Here is a 20,300-nt window from a genome sequence, read left to right on the forward strand (position 1 = left end):
ACGCTGGCTGATGAATGAGCAGAGCGTGTTCATCAAAGTCACGTCTCGAAGACTGAACATTTCGATCTGCAACCCGTAAAACTTAACACTAGGCCACGCCCATAGTTTACTGAAAGTTTATCACCGTCATCCAATTGTATCGTATAATTAAGCAATCTGCATGTAACCGAAAACAGGGTTAAGACGGCCATAAAGTTGTGGTGTTTCATATAATTATCAAGGACGTCAGGGGCGCTCCTCGAAATTCAATTGGCAGTTTCTATGAGACAACCATTTCTAGTCAGACAAGATTAACACGTATATGCATATTACACCACAGCGTAGGGCTCCCAGCTGATCTGGTGGGCCTACGCGAGGTCAGCCAGCTTTCTTTGCCCTCCCTCAAGCTGTTAGTGAAATGACACTTCTGATATTGACGTCATTCTACCGCGATTTTTATTTTTAAAGCACATCTAAAATGTATCTTTTAGTATTGTATTCAGTACAGTAATGGTCACACAGATTTTGAACAGTGCATTAACATTCAACATGAATACGACGTTCGATTAGACACTGAACGGTCGATCTTACGATGCATAAAGGGGTGGACTAAGACTAGTTGGACTACCTAGCATCTTATGATACATGCAGAGGGGTGGACTAAGACTGGTTGGACTACCTAGCATCTTACAATACATGCAGAGGGGTGGACTAAGACTGGTTGGACTACCTAGCAATGAATATTCTTGTCTCTATGATGACAAGGGCATTAATCGTACGAATTCTATTAATCACAGTGTAACTATGACTTGTATATTATACAGCCGTGCCAAATGTTCTTCAACACCCTAGAATTTTATGAGAGAATGTAATTTAAAATATTAATTTAGATCTTTTACTTAACGTCATTTAATAATAATAGCTATAAAATAATATCCCAAAACCCTACCGCAACCTGTAACAGTAATACTAATGTTTGAAATGTATTCCATGTTATTTTTCTATCAGGACATCCCTAATTCTCCTTTAGATTTCTACATGGAATATTCAAATTAACATTATTCAATGGGTTTCTTTGGACTTTATGAAATAACGTTAAACAATTGAACATTTTTATCTATACCTGTGCACATACAATTACTTTTTAATTGGATGGTGGAACCAGAGGTGGGGGAATATGTTAGTTGATAACCGCAAAGCTATATACTGTAATGAGTAATCTTTGCTATGTGCACCACTAGTGTCGAAACCTATCTACTTGCGTTATAAGCTTTCAGACATAACACTTAACCACTGGGGAGTACTGAGGGCACGCATCCCCAGGTTTGATACACCAAGTTGCCCCCCAACTTCAAATAGGTTCTGCCACCTATGGATTTTAATAAAGACACTATAACATACACATCACACTGATGGGTTTAAGTTGGGCAGTTTATGTTATTATTTTACGCTGAATGAACGACACGTAAAACACGTAGTTGTATGTAGTAATAGTAGAAGATTTTGAGCTTGCTTGGCTTCCCTAAATTTCTTTATTTTATGATATACGTGATTAAGTTGAGATGAGAAAAAAAACAACCTTTATTAGTTAGTTAGTGGGGGTTTGCCCGCCTGTTCAGCCCACCCAGGAATAGTGGGTGTTCAATTAAAATCGCAAATATACTGAATGTTTCAAACGTATTACTTTTCCAACGTTACTGCAGAGTAACGTATGTGGATCAAGTACCGTATTTATAGTTTAACTAATGATTTTCTATTGAATACATTTTAACTTTCACAACGGTCTTATGTGATATATCAAATACAACACTGATAATTCCTAATTACTGCAACAACAATATATAAATAAAAGAAACAATTTAAATATTTGAACGGTATGACGCCCTTTAAAAATAATTTTCATAAATTCCCCTCGTGTCCTTATGCTGAATCTGAAATCGTTTATGAAAGCTATTTTCTAATACAAATAGCATCTCAAATACAATACTCTCCAGTCGTATAGGAAGAAGTTGCAAAGTGGGGTGCTCTACTAGACATGCAAATTTTACAATACGAGATTGAAAATACAAGGAGCTTCTAAAAGCATCTCAAATCTAGGAAGTCTGGAAGCATGCCTCCCAAAAAATTAATACATTTTACAGTTGCTATATGTGTTAAATATATAAAAGTGTGGATGCCACAGCACCTCCAGTTCCGACTCATCTGCTTATCACATCTCAGTCGGCCTGAAAAACTCTTGGTATTAGACAAAAGGCCCTGTTTGCAGAGGATATAACGAACACAGTGTAGTTGGTATTCTTCATTCTTTGTCATGTTTTCGCTCGGGTTTTTTAGTTACAAAGTATTTTAATTAAAAAAAGGGCATAGCCTTAAAAATTAATAATTTTTATGACGAACTTTCAATGAAAACTATCCACAGCACGGTTTTGTCAGCCGAAAGAAGATACGAACTCTGAGATAAACGTTTATATTCTTCATGTAGTTGTTTAGAAATATTTCATGAATCATTGAAGATGTACGAGACACCAAGAGTAGTTTGTGATTTATATCTTGCAAGTCTCGTAGTCTTCTTTTATCGAGGAAAATTATATATTTTTTTCATTTTATAAGTATTATTACTAACTACACTTTGACAAATTCGTTGAGAAATATGTTGCTGGTTTATGAAATAATTTATCCATACACCCTCGCTTTATTAAATCTATATATTGATTTATGAAATGTGCAGAACAGTTTACAAAAGAAGATTACAATTCATAAATACAAGAAGCGATTTAATAAAGCTAAGAGGTTATAAAATACCAGGTAAATTTAATAAAGGGACATATTAAAATTGTCCAACCTGTCAAACAGTAATGGTATGTGTGTGTATATGCAATACACAAATCACAGGTTTAATTTAAACTAAAATTGCATAATTACAATTCGTCAGTCGTAGAGACAACAAAGAGGACTTTGAAATGCGCGCATGGGCAGTGTTGTCTGTCTCAGACCTTGATACTGTTTTTATTTCCAACACATCTTACATGTACATGGATGAACATGGCTAAAGGACAGAATAGTTTTATGATGCCGTGAGACCGAAACGGCATGCCAAGAATTAACTTAACCTTGAGCTTTTGACCCAACAGATGTTTGCTTCTTTCGAGCTCGTGTCCTTCAATCTAGGAGTCATTACATCTGTCTGTTTCGCATAAAATGTCAGAAAATTCTGTGGTTTAATTGCCTATAATTACATGTAAAAGGTTTTGGCTTTCTAGTAAAAACAAAACAAAAACAACAAATACAAACATGTTCCGAATATACTCGCTATAATGTAACGGTCAATTCTACTATTCGTTAGTAAAGACATGATGAAGAGTTACGGTGGGTTGTGTTGACTAGCATGCCTTCCCTCTATAAGCTGTCACTTCACAGTTAGCCCTCAAGTAACGCCAGAAAATTAAACAAACAAAACGTAAAAAATAGAGTTCAACTAGAAGTATAAATATTTGATACAGTTACAAACATTGTTCTTTGAACATACAGAAAGATATCACCTTATATTTAATACAGATTAATGATTTTAAATGTAGCTACAACATACGTGAACACATTTTGTTATATAATCAAAATGTTAACTATCCTTTTTTAACTCGCTAAAGCATAAATTAAACCCATCTTCAGCCATGGTGTTGACCCAAGTAATGGTTCCGAGAGGTATATAATTTAAAAACACTGTAAAATAAACCTCTGTAAACATATAAGTTGTGAACTATTAAGTAGCATCCGTATTGTACTAGAGTTCTAGGATCATTGAAGTTATTTATTTAACGAGCGACATAAAATAGAATAATTCATAAAAAAGCGAAAACATAAGAGAAAATATATAATCATAAAACAACTCAATACTGCAAATTTACCAAATGTAAAGCGTACGCGAACAAAACCTTTTGAGACCCATTTAAATTACATGAAAATATTTATTCTAACCCATTTAGAATATATGGCCATCTCGATTTTCAGGCCCAATTTTATATACACGGCCATCTCGATTCTTCTGGCCAATTCAAAATGCACGGCCATCTTGATTATCTAGGCCGATTTAAAACGCGTAAGCACCTTTATTCATCAAGGCCATCTTCACTATTCATACCCACTTAAAATACAAAGGCGTATATAATCAACTCTACTTAAAACACACAACCATCTTTGTTATCCGTGCCCACGTAAAATACATTGCTGTTTTAATTTTTCAAAGTCATTTCTAATATATCTTACACATTCAGGCCTATTTAAATATTCACTGACGCCATTATTGTTCAGGCCAATTTAAATATACAGGCCCCTTTATCTTTCAAGTCTATTTACAATACATGACAATCTTTTTTCTCAGACCCACTTCTTATAAATATTTTTTACTACATTTAAAAACATGCCCACGATTTTCTAAAATTTACAACAAAACTGTAAACATATAACAAAAAAAACGGTCCCACCGAATTTACAAGTGAAAAAAAACAACAAAACTTGTTGCCTGATCAATGATCAATTTCGTTTTGTTTTGTTCTTTCCACACGACTTTCCTACTTTCTTTCATCAACTGATCAGTGTAGCTATTCAAAACGTGATCACAAAATATTTTAAATTCGAGAGATTTTTCATCATCATAACTTCAGGCACAGATTATGAGGTTGCTAAACCCCCAAGATCCCACAGATTCTACTCAGACACTTTTACGTTTGGCATTATTATAGTCTAAGACAGTGAGTACCTTTTAATTGGTGCGTTCCCAAAGTTTATTATTATTATTATTTGTCAGTTGGTAAGAAAAAACTTTGTAATCAGCAGCAAACGTCGGTTTTCAAGAGAGATGTTGATTTTGACATTCTTTCCCCAAATTCGAAAAACTATAAAGGTATTGTTGGAGAATTAAAGCCACGGGAAAACAAACACCAATACAATGATACGGTAAAAGTAATGGTTAAATTAAAATGATTTCGATACTCTTAATGAAGTAAACAATGTACACAGATACAAGCCTCCAATCACCCTTCCTCCCCGTTCGAAAATAGTTGAGGTTTTGAAAACTATCAGCCATTCATGACAAGCCTCTTACTGACTAGTTGTTCGAAAAATTCCATGGAACAGCTAAGGTATATTTTAGAAATGTCCCTAGTAGAAGTGTTTCTACTCTTTCTCAAACCTGTGAACTGGAGAAGGGACAATAGTTAACTTTCAGTACATTACAAACCTAGAAACATCTTGAAGTTGTTACAACTCCCACTTGGAAATTCCAGGACCTGTTCTTGATCTCCTGAAAACGTGGGAAAACTTGTATTAAACTATCACTGTTTACTTTAGGTTAATTGCAAACATGTCAAGATAAACTCATCTGTTTGTTGCTACAAAAAACGTAGCTTAGCCCATCCTGGCTTCATAACCACCAAACGTCAAACACAAGGATGTTTTTGTATAACATCAACCTACACGATTTTTTTGCATTTCGTTTACTCTCATATCGTGGGCTTATTTCGTTATAATTTTTAGATCTTCAGAAGGGTCATCACATCAATTAATTGGACATTATATAACACTGTTGCGTGTAGGTGAAATAATACAGGGTGTTCGGAAAGTCACTGTGCACTTATATATTTATTAACAGACATGTTTCAATACAGAATACATGAGGTAAATATGAATGGCAATTATAAACAATGTTGAAAGTGACCCCCGTTGGCATCAATACAGGCCTGGATCCTTCTTATTTTGTTTCTAAACACCGCTATCGGTTGCTGGCTTGAAATAGACTTGTTATAAAACAGCCCAATGACTTTCCGAACACCCTGTATAACAAGCATCAGTTATGTATCTGATATTACGAGTTATTTCCATTTTTCATATATAAAACCACTTCATGGGTAAGCAACACTGGGTTTTAGTTTCGGGCTTACAAACCTTTGAAAGCGGGCATTTTTTTGCATATTTCATTCGATGCTGAAAGTGTCTTCATAAATTTCTCCGTAAAGACAGTAGTAAACTGTCACTTTTATATATTGATGTACTTGCTGTAAGAGTCTGAAATGGCGTGTTAGTGTAGTTATATTGGTTCACATGTTGGAATTTCGTGAAAGGTTAGTTCTTTAAAGTTCACTTTTGATCACGCTGACTGCAAAAACAAAGGTATCCGTTGTAACACAAACCTCCGTAAACATATAACTTGTGAACTATTAGGTAGCATCCATAGTGAACTTCCTTGATGAAATATGCTTTGTACGTATCTTTCTTTCGAAATTAAAAGAATGTTTGTTTTGGTTTTTTTCATTTCGCGCAAAGCTACATGAGGTCTATCTACGCTAACCGTCCCTAATTCAGCAGTGTAAGACTCGAGGGAAGGCAGCTATCATCACCACACACCGCCAACTATTGGGCTACTCTTTTACCAACGGATAGTGGGATTGACCGTCAAATTATAACGCCCCCGCGGCTGAAAGGGCGAGCATGATTGATGCGACGGGGATTCGAACCCGCGACCCTCAGATTACAAGTCGGACGCCTTAACCCACCTGGCCATGCCGAGCCGTCAAAATCAAAATAAGGACTAGGGTTTCGTTCTTAGCCATCTATTTTATCCCGAACCAGTTCTCTCTCCTCAAGCTCATTGTAAACACTTTTTGACAGTGAGTAACACGTGCCCGTTAATTTTCTGCCAATTACAGAAAGGAATACAATGTGCTTACAGAAGGAATGTCACAATTCTTCAAAGGCAAAAGAAAAGAAAAGAAAAAGACGCATACAGTGAAGTTAGCAGTATTGTAAACAACCACTAGATAACAACTGTGTCCAGAAGGGCATCTAACGTCTGTACCGTAATCACAACTGATGAAAGACGCGCGTGTTAACTCGCAGAACAGTGCTATAACGATGTCGTTGTTTAATCTTTGAAATCTACAGTCGGTGTTTACTGAACAAACTAGTGCTCGTGCTCGTCTCGTGTCAAGTTTGACAAATTTATACACAAAAGTGTGTACACGAAATGAATCTGAAAATATAACGTATTTAAAGCATAAAACTTGTTTAGTGTCCGATATACAGATCATAATATCTGTAGTTACGACACAGTAATACAAGACTGAGATTTGCTCGGTACTGCCGCTTATTTCTCTGTCTGTGGACATGATAAAGTCACAGGGACAGTTCAAGAGTTACTACCTAAACTTCGTGTACACACAACTTTACAATGAAGCACCGAAAACGTGTGCATTACGACAAAGTAAAAAAGTTTGCATCTTTAACAAGACATTTTATAACGTTAAAGTAATAAACGAACTTATGACACCAAAATGTTATTTAATTAACTGCATTTCAAACCTTTTACCGGTCAGTTATGATTTGTGTTTTAGTGTACGCTCCTGTAAAGTTCTAAAACGAAACATTGAGATTCCAATTAAATAAGGTCGCTTATTTCTAGTATTAATATATCTTCTATACAGAAATTAAATAATGAATTTTATAACATTTCTGTTCTCATTATTAGAAAAAGTAAACTAAATATGACAATTCACAGGTTTTATGACTAACTAAAACTATAAGAGGATAAAGTTTGTGGTTCGAAGTGTCTTATTTACACACTCCATTCCTTCAGCTTTATTGACATGTGAAAACGTTCTTCCTTATTTCTGACCAATAGAGACACATGACCGCATTCTATAATATATTAAAAAATTAAACATGTTTTTCATTTCACTGGGCCATTAATTCATCGAATATATTTTGGAGTCACTATAACTAAGGAAAAAATCTTATAACTTTCAAATTTCTTTTGTACATGTCCCACCAAGTCCAGTAGATGTATGTTTTACCATAGGTATCATACTCTATGTACTCCACAATAAACGAGTTTTCAGTTTTACATAACAAGGTACTTCCCCGTTTGTTTTGAATTTCGCGAGGCTACTCGAGGGCTATCTACAATGTGAGAAAAGAGAAAATAAATTTACTTTACAGAAATAACCATGAACGATCAGTTTGCTTGTCTGCGAACACGCGAGGTAAAAACTAAAAAATTAGACAAACATTTAAACGTTCTTGAAACTTCTTCACTTTCGATAAGTAGGGCATTCTATGGTAAGCCTGGTCTACAGTGCCTGATTACTTAATACGCGATTTTTCAAACGCCTCTGGTATTAATGTACGATACTCTGAAATGAAATTTTATCGAATGGTCGACTGATTTCAGTCGGCTCAAAAGAATTAACAATACACGAGGAGATTCATTAGCACCGCCTATTATAGGACCTGCTCGTAAGGATTCTCTCTTCGAGAAACGACAACGGTATTGAACAATGCATAATGAACTACTGAGATAAACCAATTATGAAAAACCTTCAATATACAAGATTTAAATAAGTTCACATAATAAGAAAATACAATGTGGGAAGGCTATACTGTATGAGCTGATAGCGATAAATGAGCACAAGGAATCCAAGCAGCATCAAACAGGTGACGTCACCTTGTACAGATTTACTTTGCATTTGTCCCTGATGCTTAAGTATACTACTACAAATCACAAGTCCCTATTTGATATGACTAACACTTTAGTTAGAATTAAACACGGGGTCACATACCACTTGTAAATGCTTTCAGATATATACAAACACAATTTATACGCAACAATAGAATTGTTTTGTTTTCTTCTTCTCAAGTAACACGAGTTTCAAAAAATTTTAGAGAAAATTTGTTAAACTTTACAGTCTAATTGTTGAAAGATGGTACGATATAAAGAAATTACCACCTTGAACTACTTTTTATTCGTTCTTATTTAGGCCATGTTTTATTCTAGTAAACGTAACGACCTCCCTTCAGGTGATCGTTCCTTACACACGTGACGACCTCCCTTCAGGTGATCGTTTGTAATACACGTGACGACCTCCCTTCAGGTGGTCGTATGTCATACACGTGACGACCTTCTAGATCAGGGGTTCCCAACCGGTGGGTCGCAAAGCCTTGTTAGAAGTAGCTTGGGATAACATTAATTTTATTTCATCAATTACATTTTCATGCTCTTACTTTTTTTTTTGTTTCGTTGCAAAGCAAAACGTGTACTACGTTAGTTCAATGTCATTAGGCGATATTATGGGTGTATGTATGCGTGCCTGTGAGTGAATGTGCCTATGTGAATGTGTGTGTGTGCTCGCTGTCGACACGTGAGTCACATGTCCGTTGCTGATTGGATATATATGTTGAATATATGTTCTTTTTGTGAATTCAGGTTGGACCAATGTGATTTAATTTGCTAATAAATAATTACAGAATTTTAAAATATTTTTTATGTTTCTTTCCCTCTCCTTCAAAGAAAATAAAAGAAAAATTAAGCTGCTGATAGTAAGCTCTAAGTAGGGGGTCACATGGGTTTCAAACTTTTAAGTAAGGGGTCGCGAGTGCCAAAAGGTTGGGAACCCCTGTTCTAGATGGTCTGTCTCCGACACGGATGTTTATACTTTTTTTAAAGAAATAAAAACACTGAAATATGAAAAAATAACTAAAAATCGTTTAACATATTTGGAATAATATCACTTCTTTCACTTAACACACTCGTTTCATATTAGTTCAACTGAACATCAAATTCAAGACGTTGAACAGTTCTTTTACTTACACACTCCCGTTTCATCCTAGTTTAACTGAATATCAAAACTGTTGCTTAGTGATATTACAGAGCATAAAATTCTAATCGAACGATAAAATTACATCAACTGCGTCACCTTCAATGACACGTTACAATCAATATAAGACTTATTTACAACTATGTTTTCATTAATAAACGCAAGGAATTTAAATAATTTGTTAATCATATATTTTTAGATTCTTCATACGATGAATTTCTATGTATGTATATATAGCATAAATGCTTTAAAACTTTTAAAAGTACGTTATTCTGAAAAATAACACAATGTTTAGTGTAGCAGCCAATAAACGACTGCACGCTCAATTTTTAAAAATCTGCTAAAGCGGGAATTGCTTCCACGTAAAATGTAACTGGTCACTGATTGGTAGGATATGGTCTACTTTCACGTTCATAACCTGCAAGTGAAAAACAAAACACTGCGTGTATTAAAAAAAATTAATTACCATGGATTTACCACAAACAACATTTTAATGAACTCCATGGCATTTCCACTACTTCCTCCACGTCTAACACCTCAATACAGGGACAAGAAAATGACACCAAGAGGTGTACAGTTCCCCACACACACTTGTGAGCAAAAGGAATGACTTCCTTTTTATCGAACAAAACATGTGTATGTACGGTGACGCCACAACAAAAACATTCATCCCGTAATTTAGAACTAGTTGAAGTTGATGAATTTTCACACACACACAAAACAACAATTATCCTGTACTTTGTCAAGAATGTTTAAAAGTTTGTAATATATAACTAATGGTTTGTTTTGTTGTTATTTTTTTAAGTTTCCTTTTTCTTGAACGCACAATAAATATGAAGACTGTTTTCACTGCTGGTACAACAATTTTTAAAAATCTTATAATACTGATTAGATATGATGGTTTAGTTAAATTCAACTGACTTTTATGTATAAAATATCACCTAATTTTTTAGAACCTGCCCTTCAACAATGAGTGTTAATTCTCCCGTAAGTAGCTTGATGAAAAATCTTATTATTGTATACGTAGCGTTAACTACGAGTATACAGATATTTGGTTCTGATAAAAGTCTGATGTTCAACTGGGGTGTATCGGTAACGGTTGAACAACTAACTAGGCCTAATAAAACGGGCAAGTATAAACCACGACCTCTTTACGTAGCAAGTAGGGGTGAGATATTTTTTTAGCTGAAATATTTGCTTTATATTTCTTTACAAATATGAACCGATCAAATGACGAAAATTAGTGAATAATGCTTTACAAAAATCAAATCAATGGTACAAATGAATAAAACATAAACAAACTGGGAAACAGGTATTATCAAATTAGGAATCACTTCTACAGTATGACGATTGTTCTGCACTAGTTGTGAAACGCTTGAACATGGAAAATTACAGCATGCACCCTGTATTATTCATGCTTTGTCTTACGTGTCAAAAATGCCATCTCCCATTCCCTTATCCTTAATTTTATCTTCCGTTCTAGTTATGGTGAAGTATTACTTTGAGAGAGGGAAAATTATTATAATCTACTGCTGAATGAAGGTAATCTAGATAATTTACACTTTACTGTAATAGGTAACTGACGCACCATTCTAGACGTTATTGCTAGTGTTTGTTCTGGTTATTGTTCTATGGCTAACTCGACGAATTAAAACAAAAAATAAACCCATACTATACTCACAAGGTAAACAATTGTATTAGAGCTTACAGCTACATTTGACAGAAGCACAACAGGTTTAGCAAGTACAAGCAATGACGACCTCAACATTGAAAAACCAAGATAAGACGATCTCCTCATTTTGAAAAAACAATCATATGACGACTTCCATATTGCAAAATCAACAAGAATCACAATGTTTCTGGCAACACGGAACTAAATATCGAAGAGGATTGATCGCCTTTGTTTTTCTCTACATGTCAAAATTATTTGAACCTTATATCAAATAAATTATCTTCATAAGTACTTTCTAAAACAAATATATAAAAACAATGTTATTTTATCTCGAATTTTACGGCTCATTTATAAAAATTACTAAACATTTCATGAGAGGTTTTATCAGGCAACATAATTATTTATTTAAGTTAATAGTCACAACACGGCTAGTTAGTTTTAAACTTGATACTTACATACATCGCTGTTTTTCAGTAAGAATTGCGAATTTTTTATTTCTTAAATTTCGTTTATACACATAAATAAAATTAAAAATGGGTTGGTTCAACATTCCCAAAGATTAAAAATTATGCTCATTTTTAATACTTTTCATATACGATAAATAACATTAATATCAAAATAAATAAAATCTAGCAAACAAAATTCCTATTTTCTCTAAATGGGTCGGAAAATCTGGTAATAAAAATATTTATACCTCTTAAAATGTTCTTTATTCATAGCCACTAAATTAGAGAAGGAAAAAAAAAGTATAGATCATTTCTAAACTCTAATTACTTCTACGTATTAGTCATCTATTATTATTATATATATAAGAGAGTTTTTGAATTTCGCACAACGCTACACAAGGGCTATCTACGCTAGCCGTCCCTAATTTAGCAGTACAAGTCTAGACGGAAGGCAGCTAGCCATCACGACCCACCGCCAACTCTTGGGCTACTCTTTTACTAACGAACAGTGGGATTGACCGTTACATTATAACGCACCCATGGCTGAAAGAATGAACATGTTTGGTGCAACGCGGATTGGAATCCGCGACCCTCAGATTACGAGTTGAGCGCCCTAACCACTTGGCCATATAGAGAGGGAGGAAGAAAAAGATACAAAAATTCGCAACTGTCATTTCAACACTATTGTGTGTGTGTATATAAAATTCGGTTTTTTGAGTTTCGACTGGCTAATGTAACAATTTATAATATCAGATTACATTAAATATTTTACTTTTTCAAGTCTCCAATTATTTTTGAGTGTCTAATTTATCAAACATCCACTGCCTTCAGCGAAAAGGTAAATAAGCAATTAAAGCAGGCACCGGATGCACTTCCTCCCTTCCCTCCCGAAGATTATGGACATGTAAAAAAAGATAAGAAAACAGTGGCCTTCACGCTGTAGTTCGCGTGCAATGCCAAACCCCCGTGAGAAAACGGTCACCCTTTCAGAATCATTCATTCACCTGTATATCTCTAACCCATGATATTCGAAGATTCTCCAGTACATTAACTTGTGCTAAATTCTGAAGTTGGTCAGGCGTGTTCTTACAGGTTTTAAATGCTGGGAAAATATAGAATTTGCCTAAAGCAACTTCAGAAAAAATATATATATATTACGAGGCCTTCAACGCAAGTGTCATCATACACATCTCAGAAACACAAAGTAATATAATCAGTCGCTAGACAATAGTTTTAAGAAACTAGCTAGCATTGTTTAAGTTTGTAGTCATAACACGGCTAGCTAGTTTTAAGCTTAATATTTACACTATATGTGTAGAGATGAAAACGTACTTTATTGTAAGAAAATTTTAAGCGTTCGCCCACTTAATAAAGACAACACTTTTTAATAATGTTATTCGAATTAAACGAAAAAGAAAATAAAGTACTCTCTGCTTGTATATATATACCTTACTAACTTTATGTGGTTGATACTTCAAACAAAAGTATACACTTATTCTCTTTTTTTTTTTCTTATCTCATCCCTTTCTAAAAATCAAATATTATTCTTAAATAAATCCCACCTCCCAACATCCACAAGTTTAGTAACGCCTTTGCATTCAAACTTTCTTCCATATTATAAACATTCGTGGGGTGTGACATTTTAAAATTAACGATAAAACCAACAACGTTGAAAAAACAATTTATGTGAAAAACAAACTACTTTCTCTGACACATATTTATGCCGTATTTTCAAAATGGAATGGGAGAGACACTAAAACATAAATTATGATTCAGAAGTAAAAATAGCACTATATTAACACAAAACCATACTTTGAAGGCACGTAAAGCACCTCTATCTTTGAGTATGGCAAGTTAAGAAAAACTACTGCAATAGACGAATATTTTGATGGTTTAACATACCAACAATAAACAGCTTCTATTACACGTATAGGTTTCAATCTCAATGTTTAAAAATAGCAACAACACGTAGTTTCTACCATACATAGGATTACAATTTTGTTTCCAATATCTCCACTATACAAATATTTCCAGCAGCAATATACAAGTTATTTACCTTTTAAACATTACAGAAAAAATAAATATACTGCTATCTGACAAAACGATTTATTCATGTCATATGGAGTTTGTATTTAAGTGTGCATATAATACACAGTTAAGTTACTGTTTCATAACAAACACTTCACAAGCATCGCAAAATAACCTGACATAAACAAAGAGTAGTTTTTTTTACAGTGTCAGTTTACAGCATATTAATCTGCATATGTAGGTCAAAAACTGTTAAAAACAAGATCACGTTACTTATAACATAATGGTATGCAAGTAGATTGTAGTCAACACTATCAAATTACAACTGAAAAAAAAACTATCCTGACTGCTAAACCTTAGGAAGGTTAATTAAATTACATTTCTTACTAAGAAGTAATCGTTTTTTATCATGTACACAACTTTCTTCCACATGTTTGTCAATATGTAATGATTCATTATGACCCACACTAGTAAAAGCTACCAACACTACAATTTGACTTGAGAATTCTGAAACACTAAACAAAAACTTACATTTTTATTCCTGGTAGTTAAAAGAGACCCTTTCCCGATTATAACATTTTCTCCTTCGAAATATATTCCAGAAGGATGAGGCAAATCGACACTTAACCCTGGATCCTCAAATTCCAAGTTTTCATCATCTAAATCATTTCCGTCGGTTTCGTCTACCATCATACCATTTACAAGACCGTTTTTACTTTCCTTGCCGTCCACGCGGACTTTCCTGGCAATTTTTATCGGTTTACATCCAAAAGGTGCAGGTGTCAATGCAACGTTAGCCTTAACACTCTTTCCTCTAAAGTCGAACACAACGGATGAGGTTGATGGAGGTGGTTTCTGCCATGTAGGTTTTTTGCTTCCTATTAATGCAGTCGGTTTAAGAATGTCGCCAACTTCGGAATCGGTAAGAGGTGATATCTCTTTTGCAGCTAATATGAAGTCTGTACGGTTTACATCAACATTTTTACTGGTGGATACACCCTCCAACTCATCGTCCTTTACCTCCACGGGAACCATCTCCACTTCGGCGCCTTTCGTAATAATAGCATGAGAAGTAGACCAATTTTCTTTAGAACTATGAACTGAAGCACTCTGGCTTGACTTCGGAATAGGTTTAATGTTAGCCACTGGTTTTTCGTCTAGCTTTCGTTGCAGAGGAGGAGTGACCTTCGATGAAACGTCAGACGTGAAAGCACAGCTTGAATTAGCTATGACTGTAGGATCACTCCCTTTTTCAGCACTACTTTCTCTTGGAGATTTTACACCTCCAAAGGTCATGTTTAAATCTGCTGAACAAATTCGATCTAAAGTGTCTTTTGTACTACTCATTACAACATCGTTTTCTTCGTGACCATCATTCATCATCAAATAAGTTCTTTCTTTAGTCACCTCAGTTTCAAAATGCGTTGGAGATTGATTCCCGTTTGTAAGTGGTTCTTTGGCACTATGTTTGGCATATTTATATTTACTCTTGCAACTAGATTCTACTGCATCATTCTGACTTAAGTCTTTTTCTCCATTGTCCTGTTGTTTGCTAATAGGTTGAACGATTGCAGTTTCCTGGGGACGACAGCTGGTTATAGTACTAACACACTTACTACTTGCAGATGTGGTAATGGCTCTCACTACAGGAGGTTTTCTTCTGGCATTACTCTGAGTTTTAGATTTTTTATCTAATGGTTCAAATAAACGCTTATAATTGCGCACAGTATCTGGTTTAGGAAGCTCCTCATCGGTAATGCTAGGGGTTGATGTTTGTCGATTAAGGTCTCTACGTTTAAACACTTTTTCCATACTTGATGCATTGTGTCCTTGCGTATTGGCTTTGTTTTCGATTATCACAAGATCTTCGTTGACCAGCATGGAGCGAGGAGAATGGCCAGATCCAGGAAACTTGACAGTCACTTGGTTTGTTACCCTGAGAGCTGGCTGAGGAGTTATAGGAAACAAACTACACTTACGAGAGTGATCTGATTCTAGTAACAATGTCTCCATACTTTTAACTTTTTTCAAATTACTGTAATTTAAATTTGAGTTGCCATTCGCTCTATTTCCCGCGACAAATGGCCGATCTAGGACTGACAATCCAGTGGTCTGGAACATACTGGTGTTCTTATCGAGAAGGTCTTCCATACTAGAATAGCGCCTCAAAACCCCTTCAATTTTGAAACGTTTCTCTCTTAGAGAAATACTAATAAACTTGGATTTAAGCTTATTCACAATCCCAGGACCATATTCCAACTCCCTCTCACTCTCATCAGAAGATGACGGCTGATAATGGCTGAGGTCGCTAAAGGTGGACGAAGAAGTAGGGCTGTTCATTTTAGATCGTTCAAAAGTGGACCCGTATCCATTCACTTCACTTTGCTCGTTCAAATTAGGCGTATAATCTTCGCCCATTTTGTCAGCTGGCTTTTTCGTAGCTAACGATACTCTAGAATCACTTGTTGAAGTATGGCCATGCCCAACACTCGAGCTATACTGCAGAAAATCTAACTGGGGTCCTCTCTTCAAAGGAAACAACCCTGAACTACTGGCGCTAACTGGTACACCAGATATCATTGCAACTTTCGTTTGGACGCTTTCCTCTGTGCCTGGCACACTGCCCCCTCCTCTAGCCTGTAAGCCTACTCTATGGAATGTGAGCGCGCGTGACGCGGTAAACTCGTCAGGACGTGTGTATAAGCCACCCGGGGTGTTCACATTGCTCGTTTCGGCTTTATAGGGGTGAATAACCTGTGAGACAGCTTTGGTCCCCTCACACTTTGACTCTTGCGTGGACTGTTTCAACGGTTCACCACTCGAGGCTGCACGGTTTCTGTCTACTAGCATAACAAGAGAAGAACTAGCCCGACCCGCAGTCCCTTTCTTCATCATCAATTCTTTTAGCCATTCGGGCTTATCACTATCTTCTGTTGAGTTCCGTTCACCATCAGAAGTGTACATGGTTGGTGAATAAGACCCACCCTGGAAATGGCCTCCTGGCATAGCGATAACACTTTTATCTCCTTCCTTCCTAGCTCAGCCTACAAAAAGTGTCAATAATCAATGTTGTTCTCTCTTCTACAAAATTAAGATTTTGTTATAAGAAGTTAAAGCAACAAATTAAAGGTAAGTCAGATCCATATTTTGTAAAAATATATGTATGTATATACGGTTTTATGCACTTATCTGCAAGTTAAAAACTATTTTTCTGTTAAAATATAAAAGAATTTGGCATTCAGAAAGTTGGTAAAGCATCAATCAGAACTGAAACACAACTTCATAATTTTGAGTTAAACACTGTGTATAAATTATTGTTTTAACCATACACTTCATAAAACAAGTCCACAAACGTAACAGTGCTTAACCTAACACTTTGTTAATTACGTATTTTATTCTGGAAGTTTAGTTTTGTAAGGTATATCATGTCAAGGCTGTGCAAGTTTCTTAGAAAGTGGAGGTAAAAGTCAATCTAACATATTTGATAATATAGCTTATGTAAACCAAACGGGAAAGGAGGGTGGCACGTGTTCATATTACTGTAACTTAAGCTGTAGGTAACAAGTATCATTAATTTCAACTTTAATGTTACACGTTATATTTTATGTTCATTTATACAAATTATTCTACTTTGCTGTTTAAAGGTACGTTCATTATTGTATATTTCGTGACACATCTAATGACCTTGATTAATATAAAAATGAAAACTTATCATTTTGTAAACCCTAAGCTTATTGACTATCACAGTATTATTATTATTGTCATTAGACGTATTAATACTAAACAAGCCAACTGATGAAATGTGGCTATAAATTACGAACTTAGTTCTATTAACAAAATATCCAGTACTATTATTGTTTCCAGCGTTTCATACTCATAAACTACTACTACTACTATTACCAACGTCAGTTATACTACACTATCGAGTACTACTATTAGTACTAGCACCAGACTTACAGATAGTATATTTTCTTTGATTTTCACTCCTAACAATTTTATCTATCCCAAAATATCAACATTAGTGTAATCTTTAAATAAATGAGTAGCTAGAAGTTAAAATATTTACCGTAGCACCTAAAAAAAATATTTTACCAACCTGTTCGTTTCCCGCCCCGAAAATTAGGGTAGTAGTTGCATGGCAGTGTAGCCTGAAACGACAACTTAGTCAATTACGCTGGTATAAAGAATACCGTATATAGTGGGTAGAATGAGAACAAACTAATCAATAACGAGTCAAGTTTAATATAAGTATTAAATTTTTCGTTCTAATTCTTTGCATTCGTATTTTACCATAATATAAGAATAAAATTAACACAAGAAAGGTTAAGGTCATAATTGAAATTGAAAATAATGACTGTTTTGAGAGTATAAACTTTCTGGTATGACGTCATGTAAGCTTTGTATTGCCATCTTTTGACCATAGAACGATTTAAAATTTTAATTATTATAATGTCAAACAAATTTAAGTACATTTGAGCATTAGTTCTCAGATACAGGTTAATGGTCGTGATTGTGTAAAGTTTGAAATGATCAAATTTTGGTGATATAATTATTGTAATGCAAGGGGATCAATGTATATAAATCCGTGCATTTTTCAAAATTTCAACTTGATTATTTTCATCTGTGAAAAGGTAATCCTGTAATAATTCAATAATTATGAAGAAAATGGACAAATAATAGAGAGATAAACTTCAAGTGAGACTCCCATACATACATGTATAAATTTTGTTTTGTTTGTTTCTGAATTTCCTTGCAATACTACACAAAGAGGTAGATAGCTACTGAACAACTTGCACCGCCAATCTCAGGCCTACAGTAATAGAATACTAGGATTTGACCTCCACAAGACAAACCCGCCCTACATGTGTGTGTGTATATATATTTAAAAAGTTTAATTTTTGACAAATGTAGTTTTCACCCACAGAATGTAAAGAAAGGAGAAAATGCTACTGCCGTGGTTTATCATTTTATATTCAAGTTATTATACTATAAAAATATGTCATAATTATATTATTTAAATTTTTTATTCACCATTTTATTTCGTTTTTTAAAGTGCAAAGTCACACAATACAATACCTTACGTTGTGAACACCACATTTACCGAGCCTCGATTTGTAGTGAATCAGCTAATGGTGTAAATTGTGGAGTCATGGGAACGTTCTCTCAAAGACTATGTGAGCAAGTATTTTTTCAACCTATTTATATATGGTTTTACAATTTAGTTTCTTTTTAAAAAGAATATGTTAATTCCTTTCTCAGTGTACAACTTAACTTTTATTTACTTGTGTGTTCAAGTAGTACTGCTGAGCTTTGATAATTTGTTTATATAATTTGTCAACATTATGACATTTTTATAGGATGAAAAGAGGAGAATTTGTATAATTTAATAGAAAAATGGTATACTAACAATAGTTCAAACATTTTTCCAAAATTATGTTATTTCAATAAAAAAATACATGAGTTGATGTTTTTAATGCATAGGTTATTATTAAGATCTAAACTACTTTTAAGTATTGTATATACAGATTTATTGTACCTAAATTTCATATACAACTACTAACTTTGTCACAGTTTGCACAAATAGTTTTCAATGTTTTTGTTTCTAAACTGGGTATGAAGCAAATTCAATGCTCTCGAAAGCAAAGAGAAACTTTTCAATTTATTTTGATGAGATAGTTACAAAGACTATAATTAATTTCATGTTAACCATAACAGTTAAATGCTTTATTTAACATACATGTGTTTAAGGTTTGTTAGCAAGTGTTTTTATCAGAAATATTTTAAATGTATTATGACATTACTCTACAATGGTTTGTTTAAAAAAAACAGCCTTGCCCAGAAATATAACAGTATAAAGAACTGCAGATATAAAATGTAGTAATAAAAGTTCATAATTTTGTTTTTAAAATGTATATATTTATCATGGTAACTTTAAATTTCCTATACAAGTAAAAGGTGCAATGAACAGAAGAAAGCTTAAAAACAGGAATGTTTATAATGCAGTTTTTAATAAATATCAGAAATAATTCCTCTTAACTGCAGGTTACATCATCTTAAAACTGCACATATCTGCAAAAGCAAATAAAAACAAATTATGTATAGATAATGATGAAAACTTTTGTTATCTAATGACTGCATGCCCAATGAAATGCAAGCAAGATATAGTTTTGCCCATTAGTGGAGTTCTTACTCAAGTGTATGTCATATATTTGTAAAACAATTTTTATTTTGGTCAGCATAGTCAGCTTACCTTTGACAAATTTAATAATTTTGAAGTTTTGGTAACACCACAAAGCTTTATAAAGGATCATCATGTTAATGATTTTCTTCATCTTTTACTTTAAAATTGCTACAAAACATTTTACAGATAGAAATCAGTGAAACAAACTTCTTTTGTCCTAATAACAAGTATATCTTTGTATTCCATTATAAATCACCCAACAGATGGTAGCAGCCACTAATCTTTGAAAGATCATCACACTCAGTTTATTTCCTTTAGTTTAATCTGCTTCACTTAAAAATTGAAGTAATTCC

At 34.2% G+C, this 20,300-nt stretch overlaps 2 protein-coding genes across 5 annotated transcripts in view; one reads left to right on the forward strand and one right to left on the reverse strand.

The window, feature by feature from the left end:
* Window positions 1-16,772, reverse strand: part of LOC143230714 (uncharacterized) — a 40,405-nt gene extending 23,633 nt beyond the window's left edge. The window contains exon 1 of the mRNA XM_076464744.1: window positions 14,298-16,772. Coding sequence (XP_076320859.1) covers window positions 14,298-16,772 — 2,475 coding nt within the window. The remainder of the gene's footprint in view (window positions 1-14,297) is intronic.
* Window positions 16,759-20,300, forward strand: part of LOC143230716 (zinc finger BED domain-containing protein 5-like) — a 47,224-nt gene continuing 43,682 nt past the window's right edge. For 3 of the 4 annotated variants that reach the window (XR_013016606.1, XR_013016605.1, XR_013016607.1), the window contains exons 1-2: window positions 16,759-16,895; window positions 18,820-18,940. The gene's annotated coding sequence lies outside the window, so the exon portion shown is untranslated. The remainder of the gene's footprint in view (window positions 16,896-18,819; window positions 18,941-20,300) is intronic. The other variant, XM_076464757.1, reaches the window with a different exon arrangement.

Source organism: Tachypleus tridentatus, chromosome 10 (genome assembly GCF_004210375.1).
Source record: "Tachypleus tridentatus isolate NWPU-2018 chromosome 10, ASM421037v1, whole genome shotgun sequence".
Lineage (NCBI taxonomy): Eukaryota > Metazoa > Arthropoda > Merostomata > Xiphosura > Limulidae > Tachypleus > Tachypleus tridentatus.